The sequence below is a fragment of the Mus caroli genome, chromosome 6 (assembly GCF_900094665.2).
Source record: "Mus caroli chromosome 6, CAROLI_EIJ_v1.1, whole genome shotgun sequence".
NCBI classification, from domain to species: Eukaryota; Metazoa; Chordata; class Mammalia; order Rodentia; family Muridae; genus Mus; species Mus caroli.
The window spans coordinates 123,167,141-123,180,654 of NC_034575.1; the positions used below are offsets into that span (position 1 = coordinate 123,167,141).

Sequence of the window (13,514 nt, forward strand, 5' to 3'; positions counted from 1 at the left end):
CAGCACAGTGAGCAGCACAGTGAGCAGCACAGTGAGCGGCACAGTGAGCAGTACAGTCAGCACAGTGAGCAGCACAGTGAGCAGCACAGTGAACAGCACAGTGAACAGCACAGTGAGCACAGTGAGCAGCACAGTGAGCAGCACAGTGAGCACAGTGAGCAAGGAGCTTCAGCTTCTGCTTCGTGTGGACAATGTGACCAAAACCAAGTAAGGAGACCCTCTCCTGGGCTACACCGCTTCTGCATTTTATCTAATGGCATAAGAATATTTTTCAGCTTATCAAGCAATACAGATTCTTTGTTAAAAACAACCAAAGGTATAGGGGATCATATTTTGGCATATGCCAGTATTGATGTTTTTATACAAGATTACACACAAACACACCCACCTCTGAGAGATCCATTATGAAGTGATAGCATTGGGTCACTGGGAAAGGAAGGTAAGAGAATGGCAGGGATCAAAGTGTGATGGGCAGGCACGCTGCAGCAGAAGTACTCTAGTAATGGGCAGGCACGCTGCAGCGGAAGTACTCTAGTAATGGGCAGGCACGCTGCAGCGGAAGTACTCTAGTAATGGGCAGGCACGCTGCAGCGGAAGTACTCTAGTAATGGGCAGGCATGCTGCAGCGGAAGTACTCTAAGTTCCTGCAAGGAGAATGCCATGTTGCTCACGCACATTAATTTGTTTGTTTATTTGTTAAATGTACTGGTTTACTTACTGGGTTTTTGAAAGAGAATCTTCTATGTAGCTTTGGCTGCCCTGGAACTCTGTAAGTAAACCACTCTGGCATCAAACTCAAAGAGATTCACTTGCTGCTGGCTCCTCAGTGCTGGGACTGAAGGCATGCACCACGAGGCCCAGAGCTTTGTTTTGATGTTTCTACATCTCTGTTTCTAAGAAGCTACAGAGCTTGTCTCTCATCATCTAGACTGGGATGTCGACATCCAAGTACTCACCAGGCTTGACCCTGCTCAGCTACGGAGATCAGGCCCATTCAGGGTGGTACAGCCAGAGTTAGACTATTCCAATTTAAATGAATAGTTTAAAGATGATGATAGTAAGTCAAATTCCAAATGAAGTTAAATCATTTTTATCAGTCACTGGGTCCCTTTTCTGATGACTTCATCACAGTTTCTATCCAAGAATGTCAGCTTTTTTTTTTCCTTTCAAAGATTAAGTATGCATCAATTAATGCTCTAGTCAGCACTGTACACACCCATTGCTCATGCAGCATAAAGCAGCATAGTGTGTCGCTTCCGTGTCTAGATCCTGTGGCCAGTCTGCCTGAGCCGAGCTCCCTGCTGCGCGACCATTTATACTAGGAGTGCCTGTCTCATAGAGGTTGTTGTTAAGCTGAAAGAAGTCACCTCTACAGTTCTTAGGTGATCACTTGACACATAGTCAGGACCATGTAAGAATTAGAGATTGTCACCACTGCTGCACTTACACTCTGGTCACCTTGATGCTTAGAAGACACTGGGACAGGTTATCATATCTATTCAAACTTTCCTGGGTACATGAACGCTTGGACACACTCACGCATATATCCATGTGTTTATGAAAGCAAGTATAGATATATTTTAACTAAAACATTATTGTATTATTCTTTACTTTTATAGCCTTTTTTATTCTTCATGTCACATTTTAGAAATGTCTCTTCATGCCATTAAATGAGATGACTGTTTGAAGTAGCAAAGAGGATGCATCTGGTCTTAAGCAGTTTTGGTGCAGGGGCTCCTAACAAGACCATGGGCAAATAATGACCTCCTTCCTGGGCTGCATGGGCTCTGACATATGCCACCTAAGGAGGATCATCAGCCTGGTGTGTTTGTTAAGCTGCTTCAGGGCCAGGATGCAGATAGGTGTCATGTGGCACAGTGGGAAAGACGTTGGAATCTGGCTCTTGGTAATGAAATAGAATATTCCATAAAGAACATTGGTCATTAATGGGTATTTCCTTCTCCACCTCTCACTGGCTTTCCAGAAGATGTTTCACAAGACAGAGGAGTTCTTTCCCAAGAAGACAGACAGTGATGTGGACGACATGGACACATCGGACACACAGTGGGGCTGGTTCTACCTGGCGGAATGTGGGAAGTGGCACATGTTTCAGGTACCCTGCCCTGAGCTTCACAGGCCAGGGCTCGCTGGTGTGTCGAGTCATGCTCATGGAAAACTGGAAAGAACCAGCTCTTTCCTAATGGGAAGCAGAGTAGCTAGGAGCCTGTGTCCTCCCCTGGCTGTAACCTCTCAGAAACAGTGGCGAGCTTAGACAGGGAGCATGCCTGGGTGATGGACTCCGGCCGGATCTGGTGGAAACAGGGAGGGAAGAGTGGCTATCCGTGTTCAGCACCTGCTCTGGGTATCATGTTAGGTACTTTATGCGTCTTGAGTGCCCACAGAGGAACTTGTAGTTTGGGGATTTGTTTTTTTCCTCCCATCTTATGGTTCCCAGGCTGGTGAAAGGTTTACTGTGAGCCCCGTGGAGTAATCCTGAGGACCTTGTGAAAAGGCTGTGACAGAGACCCTTGTCCCAGTAGCCGCTTCCCCCGGAGTCATTAATAACTTCCCACGAGCAGTCTTGGCGTGCCTTTCCCTGTGTTTGTGGGAGGGAGAGCAACAGGCAGTAGGATCCCTCATTCTCTGTCCCTGGGACCTCAGCTCCACTTCTGCGGCCAACCCATCACTGTGAACAGCTGGTAAATGCAACTTTCTGGTTTGTCTTAAAGCCGGATACCAACATTCAATGTTCAGTTAGCAGTGAAGATATCGAAAAAAGCTTCAAAACAAACCCTTGTGGCTCCATTTCCTTTACTACTTCCAAATTCAGCTACAAGATAGACTTTGCAGGTATGTTTCCCCGCCTAGTCGTGTGTTTCTAGAATATTCCTAGACTCTCAGCACAGTGCAGTCTGCAGCTCTGAAGTGCAGGATTAGCCCAGATGTCTGAAGCATGAAGTAAATTCTCCTGTTCTCTGCTCAATCAAAACTGCACTGTCGACTCTTGAGCAGCCCTGCCATTGATAAAAGCATGTTTCTGTGTTCTTGTCTGTTAACATATGTGCTGTTGGCCATGTGTCTTGAGTTCATATAAAGCTCTTTATAACTTTTGGTTTTGTCTTTGCTTTTTGTTTTGTTTTTGTTTTTGTTTTTTTGTTTTTTGAGGTGAGGTCTCCCTGTATTGTTGGGCTGGTCTTAAACTCACAATCCTCCTGCCTCAGCCCTTGGAGTAGCTGGATTGCAGGTCTGTAATGCTATGCCTGTCTTACAGCTTTTAATTTACTCTGCACCCCAGCAGGCTGGAGATTGCTTTGAATTGGGAACCTTTTTATCTTACAGATCAAGCTGATAATAAAAGAGGAAGTCACTGTTGGCTGGTGACTATCTCAAGGCAAAGTGAAGCCATGTGACCTTTCTGCTGCTACTTAGGTCAAATGGCTGCCTCTTCAGTGGCTGCTCTTGGGGTGGTTCCTCATTTCCCTGGTTCTTTCACGGATGAGCCCAGCTGATGTGCAGATCAGCCTCAGTTTGGACGCATGCCACCCTGTCTTTCACCCCCATGCAGGGCCATGTTATCAGGTGTCTCAGGAAAGCACTATTGAATTCAGCCCGTAAGTCCCAGGCTGCCTTCACACTGTTTATGTCTTTGATGTGAAGGAGGTGTGAGTGGGCCAGTGTCTCAATCACTGTACATCTAGTGGCTCTACACCTCAGCCTTCTAGCTATTCTTCTCCAGTTACTGAGCTGTGTCTTTCCAACCATGGTAGTGCTGATGTGCTGAGAATGGAGCAGAAGGCCCGAAATGCTTTTCCAGAAGTGGAAAGGGTTTGGCCCAAAATGCCATCCTACAAACCTGCTTTCCTTGCAGTTGCTCATTATCAAGAATAAATCAAAGAATAGATAGATAAATTAAATTTAAAAAGAATGAAAACCACCATATTTTTACCTTCAACCAATCCTGACTTTAAAAACTAGCGTTAGGAAACAGGCCGCCCATGGGGGAACACCGGCATTGATGTTTCTGTTCTAGGCAGGCAGAAGGTGCTTGGCAGATGTTACCAGAGTTCTTTACTAGTGTGTACAAGCACAGTTTGGGAGGGAAAACAGACACAGTGTGATATACACAGACGTCAGGCTTCAGAAAGGGGCTGCCACTTGTTAAAGTGTATGGTAGGTGTTCAGCAGGCCACTGTGTCTAAGAGTAGTCACTAGTGAGCTATACTCCTTGGGAGATTCCACCAGGAAATAGAACTTATCCAGAATGTCTTTTTAGACACTCAGAATGTATTTCAGTTGGTAGAATACTTGCCTAGCACGAATGGAACCCTAGCAGAGCATAAACCAGGCTTGCTAGTACATGCCTGTAATCCCAGAACTCAGGATAGGGAGGCAGGAGGATCAGAAATTCAAGGCCAGTCTTAGCTGCATAATGAGTTCTAGGCCATCTTTGTGGACATGAGACCCCATATATATATAAAAAAAAAAACAAATAAAAAAATTCCTTGCTAAAGTATCCCAGCAGTATGTGGCAGCCAGCGAATGAATGGTACAGTTTTCCACATGTTTTCAGGGTTAACCCCAGTCACCCTACCACTGACCAGCTTTTCCCTGTGAAAGTCATGGAAAGTAAGTTCAGATGGAGACAGCTGTGACAGTGACGCCACAGGTTTGAGATGAGAATTGTGACAGTGCTCTGGTGAGTACAGGAGTGGCAGAGCACACTCAGCACCAGCATTTGACAAGTGCAGTGGCATCAGGTGTGCAACCTGACTAGTATTATGCTAAGATTCACAGCCTGGTTGGGAGGTGATAAAATGGACCCAGTAGATAGTGCTATAACTGAGGTGTGGACAGAAGGAGCTGACCAGATAGTGGTCTTCTGTTACTGAGATCTATGGCCAGGCTCTCCTTCTCCCCTCTCCCCTCTCCCCTCTCCCCTCTCGTCTCTCCCTCCCTGCCTTTGATTTAGGTCTTCAGTTTAAAGAGGAGTAAAGAAACATGTACATTTTTGAAATGCTGTTCATTGTGCAGATTTTATATGAAAACAGCCTCTTTCTGATTTTCAAATTATTAGGGAAACCAGAGTGTACTTCTACATGTAACAAATCCAGTAAAAGATTTTAGATGATTTTGTTCTATACTCTTAACTTTCCTGCCTTTAGAATTCTTGTATTTTGGTGTCAGTTTAACACACAGAGGAACAACACCTTGTGAGATAAGCATCTTGGTGTGGGCCTTAGATCAAGCACTGAAGGAAGGTGCTGCCTGGCACCTTTGCAACATGATAAAAAGTCACATACCAGCTGTCAGCTCTCTCCAAAGCTGTGTAACCTTCATGTATTGTGGCACTATTCTGCACTGTATGCTGCTGTGGCTAACCGGATGTGTCTATCTTTGTCTTCAGAAATGAAGCAGATGAATCTCGTCACTGGGAAACAGCGCCTAATAAAGAGGGCCCCTTTCTCCATCAGTGCCTTCAGGTACTATAACGGGTCCCACGGAGGGTGGGTGGGTGGGCGGGCAGTCGGGCAGTCAGACGGGGCTGCCCTCCCCCTGCTCTTTCTTACTCTTTGGCAGAAACCTAGGTAGACTGACATTCCATGGAATAACCTTTGCAGTATTTATTAAACCTTGTGTTCACTGATGGAGTCATCGTTATCTTCTGTCACTGTTTCCTTTCATTCTTGTTTGTCATGTGTAATTTTCTTCAATTCTTAGACATGCATGATAATTACAAGGTGCCATATGTTTTTTGCTTAAAATAGGCTATTGAGCTTATGTTTGAATTTAAACTGGACATATGGTCACAGAATTTTCCAGAAATTTGACCATAAATCTTAGAGAACTGCCCATTTGGTGTGCCCCTGCACTAATGTAGATTCCCATTGGGTATCTACTTGTACATCTGTGTCTCATGTATATAACGCCAGTCCAAGGTGACCAAAAACCTGGGGCAGCACATCCACTGTGGACAGCAGTGCAGCATCTTCCCTGAAGCACCTGGGGTGCACGATTTCCTTTTGGTTCCCTTTGCCATCTATAGACTGAAAAAGAATTGCTAAGAGCCAGATGTAATAAATACTTTATTTGTTGCACATGGGAAGGGAAATCAAGTGAAAACATTTCAGAGTGTATCTCCTATTTTCTAGAACGACCACTCAAGCAAATATTGATTTTCTTTTTCTATTTGGAGAACTTAGGACGCAGCTCAGAAACATTATCTGAGCGAGCGTGTGAGTTGTAAGGAGTCGCCTTGCTCCTTCCAGGGCGTTCTAGGAAAAGTAGAGCCAAGAAAAGGGTTGAAGAAACTAGAAAGAAAATAAACACTTTTTCTTTATCAAGATGTTTGACTTGCATTCTAACATCATAATTTAAAAGATAATGATGGTTTTCCTGGGTCTGTGGAACACAGAGAATGTTTCTACCTGCTGCACCATGTATGCATTCCTCATGGGCAGGAATAGGATACAGCAAGCGTTATCCTCTGTAGTGTGTAGTAGGGGGATGAGACACAATAATGGAAGGTATTAGTAGGTATGATGTTATATACATGCTGAGCCATTTCCTTCTGTCTCAGACTATACAAACTGCACAACAGAGACAGAAAGGGCTGACTAGGGGGTGGGGTGTGTGTGTGTTATGGTGTGACCGGAGCTGAGGACAACAATTGAGGCAATAATGACAGGGGAGGAGTTAAGTAGGGAAGCTCCAGGGGATAGCAGTCAGGAGGTGCTGATGCAGAAAGGTTAGCGGGCGGATGCAGGATGATGCTGGGCACTCCTTAAAGCCTGGCGAATGTGTGCCCTGTGAAGTCCATAGGTACATACACGTTTTTTAAACCTTTCCATACAGCTGGAAGACACATTGAACAAAGTGCGTGTGTGTTGGGGGGGGGGGGGAGTGGGAGACCTTTCAAAAAACAACTCAGTGTTGAAATTAATTTAAATAATAACTCCTGTAGTATTTGAAGATCTTCTAGAACTCCCTTAAGAAAATTTGAATGTTCCTCCTATCATGCTCATAATGAAGAAAATATGAGTTTATGCCAGGCTCCTTTGTTAGCAGACTGACTGAAATGCCAAAGTGGGCTAACATATTTTCCTGGAGATGTTGCTGGACGGATGATAGGTACCCTCCACGTTCCTGGTGAGAAGGTCAATAAGTGCAATGTTCCAAGGCTCCATTTGGGCATCCATGCATCATAGTTGTCAGTCAGTACATCCTTTGACTCTGGAGTCCCACTTTAGAGACGTCCTTCTTGGGCACATGAAATAACAAATGGGTAGCTTTGGTCTTTGCAGCACTCTGACTGGAGTAGCAGAAGTTGAAGCAAGCTGAGTAGCACCAGGAGCAATGCAGTTAAATCCGTGATGGTTCTGCAACCAAGCTCTCCTGTAATTTGGACCCCAAATCCTCGGGAACTGCCCACTTTTCCCTGCACCAATGCAGAGCCACACTGGGCAGTCTGTAGATGACACACCAAGCCCCGAGGAAGACACACCACAGCAGAAGCTCTTGAGTCCCCCTTCCCCTGGTCTGGGATGCATATCTTCTTTTACGCTCCCTCTGGCCGTGCATAGATGGGTGGAATTGTGTGTGTCTGCAGCAGAGCAGGCCTTTACTCATTGAGTGTTGATTAAGTGCCAGCCATGTGCTGCACTTCCCTTTGGCCATGAGAAGAGGAGACTGGGTACATACTGATAAAGAGCTTGATAAGAATTGATTAAATGAACAACAACAAAAAAAAATGGGTGTTTTGTGATGCCATTTGTGTTGGCTAAAAATTGGCTTTCTGAACTGAGGAGGCTCTGAAAGGACATCTGGATCTAGAAACAATGACTTGTGTACGCCTTTAGTCCCAGCACAGGGGAGGCAGATGCAGGTGGATCTCTGTGAGTTTGAAGCTAGCCTGGTCTACAGAGCAAGTTCCAGGATAGCCAGGGATACACAGAGAAACCTGTGTCAAGCAAATAAGCAAACGAAAGCAGAAACAGTGTGTGTGTGGAGATGGAGTGAAGTGTAAGAACTGACAGAACAGTGGCTGGAGCTGGAGAGAGGGTCCCACTCTGCCCTTCTTGCCACATTTGGAACATTCTTATATTTTTGGTTGTGAACCTAGCCTTTAACAGCTGATCCATCTCTCCAGCCCATGGGACATTCTTTGAATGGTTCCCAGCACCCACACCTGTACCTCACAACTGACTGTGACTGCAGCTCCAGGGGATTGGATACCTCCTCTGCCTTCTGCAGCCACCCACACCCACGTAGCACACTCATACACAGATACACACACATACAAATAAAGTCTTAAAAAATATATATATATATGGTATTGGGATTTTTTCTAAAAATTTTATGAAATTTGACAAAAGGGAGCTAAAGTTTGTAAGTTTGTAAGTTTCTTCCACTAACTTTTGGTTTCCAAGGAAGGTTGGTATGCCTGTTGACTGTTCGCTAGTGAAATCTCTCACCATCCTCTCTCTCTGTCTGTGTCCTGTGGCATGACTGTATCTGATGGCTTTTAAGATTTGCTGCTGGGCAAGTCAGGATGTACTGTCTGCAGAAATAGTCGCAGAGAAGGGAGGGCTGGATCAGGTCTTGTGGGACAGAGGAAGGGGAGGCTGAGCTGTCCTGGAGGACAGCAGTGGCTGCTAGAATTCTCAGTTTCATTCAGTAGGAATATGAAGAAACACTTTGATTTTTTTTAAAAAAAGTCATCCTAATTTTTCTTAGAAATCCCTTTTCTTTGACTGAAACATTCTTCACATTTTATAGAAATTTCAACAAAATAAATTGAATTGCCTGTTTTTGAAATGTTGAAGCTGTGTAGATTTGTATATTCTCATCATACTTTATAATTCAGCATGTTAAAATTAGGAAACAGTCATTCAGTAAATATTTTTAAGTGAAGCCAAGGGTTAAACTTAATCGCATTTGTCATAATGCCTTGCAAACAGAAACCTCAGCTGTGGAGGAAAGGCTAAACCCCGACATGATTCTAACCTGCTTCTGACGCTCTGCTCTGTCTTTTGCTGTTTGAAGTTACATCTGTGAAAATGAGGCCATCCCCATGCCAACCCACTGGGAGAACGTGAACCCTGACGTTCCCTACCAGGTAGGAGCAGGTGGACTGTAGGACAGGCGGTCCTGGGCCGTCGGTGGACAAGGCCTGCTAAACTGTCGTCTTCCTCTCCCAGCTGGTTTCCCTGCAGAACCAGACGCACGAGTATAATGAAGTGGCCAGTCTTTTTGGGAAAACAATGGATCGGAACCGAATTAAAAGGATTCAAAGGATCCAAAACTTAGACTTATGGGAGTTCTTTTGCAGGTAAGCCACTTTCTCATCCCTCCTTGCTCTCTCTCCTCTCATTCTTCTAAGTTAGAGATGGCCACACACAGAGGTTAGCTGTACTGCCTTAAAAAACAAACAACAAACCAAGAGTTAGACTATTCTTCATATAGCTTTTTGCTTGTTTTGTTTGAAAGCTGCTCTTCTCTTGCCATGCCGTAATTTTACTCTACATTTATTTATCTTATTTTATGTATATAACTATTTTGCCTCCATGTATGTCTGTGCACCACGTGCATGCATGGTGCCTGAGGAAGTCCGAGAAGCATTCTATGTCCTGGTCCTGGAGTTACAGGCAGTTATGAGCCACTCTGTGGGTCCTGCAAGAGCACTAAGTACTCTTAAGCATGGAGCCATCTCTGCAGCCCCTTGCTGGCCTCTCAGCCCCCCTCCATCCTTGGAGAGTAGAAGAGAGCTTTTCTCAGTAGAGTTCAGCCTGTGCAGTGGGAGAAGCGTCTTCTTTGCTAGGTCCAGAATTGCATCTTGGTTGAAGTGAAGCTCTGTAGCTTTTCTGTGGCTTGCTTGCTTCAGCCCTTAGATTGAATTAGGAATCTTTGACTCAAATTAGAAACACTGACTTAAAAAACAAAGAACAAGGAGTTATACTAGTCTTCCTGTAGCGTTTTGCTTTTGTTTGAAGGAACACTTTGTAATTTACCTTCAAATTTCTTGCTTCATTCAGAATTTGTGCTGTGGGTTTTTAAATCTCTATTCATTACTAAATCTAAGTTAGAAATGACTGTTAGAATTCTCAATGTGCCTCTAACCTAAAAATAAAGCTCATTATATAAAATTTAATTTGTTGCCCAAACTAACTGTGTTGTACTTTTATAATAAATATTATTTAAAATAAGTGGTTCTCTGAAATATTTTAAATAAACATTTGTAGATGTGATTTGATTTCTGGTATTTTTATTATAAGCTTTCAATGATTTATTCTGAAAAATTTCAAATGAGCACAGAAGTAGGATTCTACCGTCATAAGCACCATTGTACTTGTGATCTTGTTCAGTATTTGTTAAGGCTTGCCCTATAAGTCAGGTGAGGAGGCATACCCAGCTATCCCAGCACACAGAAAGATAAGACAGGAGGATTGAGTTCAAGGGCTACAGAGCAATTTTGGGGCCAGCTCACACTATTACATAGTGAGACCCTATTTCAAAGAGACAATCAAACAAACATTCGTCAAAAATACACTAAGATTAACCACATAATTGGTTGTTTTGTTACTGAAAAATATTTAAAGCAATTCCCAGGTTGTCACCCATCTCATTTGCGTGTACTTGAGAATTAGACTGACTTTCTTTTAGTGATTGTTATAGTTTTGTTTCCTGTTGCTATGGTAAGATATCTGGACCGAAACAGATAAAGGCGAAAGTTGATTTGGCTTACAGTTCCAAATTACAGTCCATCGTTTTAGGAAAGTCAAGTGATAAGGAAGGTAAGGATGTTGAAGCAGCCTGTCACATTACACCCACAGCCAAGTGACAAATGAACACGTGCATGCTAGTGCTTAGCTTGCTTTCTCCACTCTTACCCAGTTCAAGTTCTCTGGCCTAGGGAATGGTGCCACCTGCAGTGGACCATCTCAGTTAACCTAATCAAGAAGATCCCTCAAAGACATGCCCACAGATCAGCATAACCTAAGGTATTCCTCAGCGAGACTCCATCCCCAGGTGATTCTACGATCAGAACTAAGCATGGCAGTAGGGGTATATGGGATTCTGTGGGCCCAACTCTCCGGGCCTCAGTTTGTTTCAGAAATTCTTGGAAGAATTTATAATAACAGTGGGGTTTTCAGCTTGTGCTTTTTATAGTGTTGAGTATTTGACCAAACACCTTTTGTTTCTGATAGTGACTGACTTTACCTGAATAAAGAAGGCTTTATTCAGTTTGGGGGAAGACAGAAGCCTCTGCTCCCTGTGTTTTTATTCTTTCATGTTTTTATTCCTTCAATGAAAGAATAAGAGAATAAAAGTTATTCTAAAGTGAGTTGGTGAAACTTTTATGTATTCATTTTTTATAATTAGATTTATTTATTTTATGTGTATTTAGTTTTTGCCTGCATGTATATATTGTGTACCACATGCATGCCGAGTGCCCATGGATGTTAAAAGAGTGTGTCAGGTCCCCTGGGACTAGAGTTCCAGGTGATGGTGAGCTACATTGTGGGTTCTAGGCCCTGAACCTGGTTCTCTACAAGAACAACAAGCAACCTTAACCACTGAGCCATTTCTACAGTACCTGTTATATCTTCTTTTTAAAAATAATTTGCTTTTCTTTTCTTATATACATTGGTGTTTGGCCTGTATGTATGTCTGTAAGGACATGGGATCATGGAGTTACAGTTGTAAGCTGCCAGTTGTGTACGTGTAATTTAACCTGGGTCCTTTGGAAGAGCAGTGAGTGCTCTTAACCACTGAGCCACTTCTCTAGCCCCTATTTATTGTTCTCAGTTAAGCCTATGAACTGGAGTTCACACGCATCTCCTTCATAGTCAGAACTCAATAAAACCATGTAGTAAATGTAGTGCTGAGCCCAACAGCATTTCATGCTAAGAGCTTACTAGAAATTTTCCTTGATTTATGCCCTTTGTGATCTTCTGTACTATCAACCCATAGATACCTGCCATGACAGTGTAAAATACTGAGGCTTATGGTAGAGGCAGCCTGTCACTCTGATATCTCCCTGAAGAACTAAAATAGCCTCACTGGTCTCATTGATGTGGAAGCTATGACTCACCATCTGGATAGCCAGGCCCTGAGTGAGTCCACTCTGATTCATACTGGACATTACTTTCTTACTTCCCTCCTTCCATTTCCCCACAGGTCATCAGATCTACTGTTTTATGATCGTAGTATTGTACTAGTAGTAGTATTGTAGGTTCTTGGGATTTGATGTTATATAGGTCTGTAGGTCAAAGAACCAGGCCACTGCCAACCTGAGATGTATGGTTGAGCACAGGTTATCATGGAAACATAAAAGGCATCAGTTTACCCTTGCCCATAAAAGGAGACTCTGTGTTGTGACATGACATGGGAGGTGGGGGGAGGGTACTAGGGAGAATGTCCTAAAGCTGCTGTTTATTGACACTAGCCTGGGGACAGGAGAGCATCTTAGACATGGGAATATCATAACCCAAAATTTATATAAAAAATAGGCACAAAAAACTTCAGAGACTTTCAAATAGAAGAACATTAGGGTGAATGGCCTTAAAAACCTAGCCAAGAAGTAGAGTATGTAGGAGCAAATAGTGCCGCTGGCTGACTGTTCGACTTCCCTCTTTAGCTTTGATCCAACTTGATCTAGGCTACAAATTAAAATGAACAGGTCCTTCCATGCAGCACTTTATAAGCCAAACTGGTCATGTTTTACTGCTGCTGCTTGTTGGTTTTTTTCCTGAAACAATGGAAAGGCTAGAGAGAGAGAGGGAGGGATGGACAGAGACAGAATATGAATGAATTATATATGTATGTTTACAATGATAATTCACCAGCTTATACTGTAGGAAAAGCTTTAAAGTAGTGGCTCTCAGCTGGGAGTGATTGTTCCTACCAGGAACATGTGATCACAAGGAGACATTTTTAATTGTCCTGTGGTAGAGTGTAGGAGCTATTGGCACATGGTGGATAGAGGCCAGGAATGCTAGCTATCCTGTAATAGGCAGGTCAGCCTCCACAATAAAGACCTAAATCTATCCCCAAATAGCATTTCTGCTAATGTGGTGAGCCCTGGAATCACAGCTCGAAGCCAGGGGACCAGTTTAGGAAATGGTTCTGTAATTACACTGAGACTTTGGGTGGCCTCTCAACCAAGGTGGGGGCTGCAGTGTTGGAGCAACGGCAATGGCTTGGAGGTGTTCAGGATGTAAGATCATAGGGCTTGGTGGGTGATTTTTGTTTGTACACTGGGTGAGTGAGGGAGACTGGCATGGCTACTCCTAGATGTTGGTTTCTTCACCTTACTAGACTAGAGAAGTTTGAGTAGAAGAGAGACTTGGTCTTTGTTGAGATCATGGGAGGGAGCAGCAGTGGATACTCAATGCTTGCCTCTGGAAATTGATTTAGACTAGTGACAAAGACTAGACCATACAGGGTACTAGCAACAAGGGATGCTAAGGTTGTGTGTGTGTGTGTGTGTGTGTGTGTGTGTGTGTGTGTGTGTG

General features: G+C 43.6%; 1 protein-coding gene across 12 annotated transcripts in view; it reads left to right on the plus strand.

The window, feature by feature from the left end:
• Window positions 1-13,514, plus strand: part of Parp11 (poly(ADP-ribose) polymerase family member 11) — a 52,554-nt gene that overhangs the window by 24,768 nt on the left and 14,272 nt on the right. For 8 of the 12 annotated variants that reach the window (XM_029478421.1, XM_029478424.1, XM_021164586.2 and 5 more), the window contains 5 exons: window positions 1,985-2,113; window positions 2,730-2,850; window positions 5,405-5,480; window positions 9,043-9,115; window positions 9,198-9,328. In XM_029478421.1, coding sequence (XP_029334281.1) covers window positions 1,988-2,113; window positions 2,730-2,850; window positions 5,405-5,480; window positions 9,043-9,115; window positions 9,198-9,328 — 527 coding nt within the window. In that variant the 5' untranslated portion in view covers window positions 1,985-1,987. Of the gene's footprint in view, window positions 1-992; window positions 1,823-1,984; window positions 2,114-2,729; window positions 2,851-5,404; window positions 5,481-8,957; window positions 9,116-9,197; window positions 9,329-13,514 lie in introns of those variants that run through there. The other 4 variants (XM_021164581.2, XM_021164587.2, XM_029478427.1 and 1 more) reach the window with 4 other exon arrangements.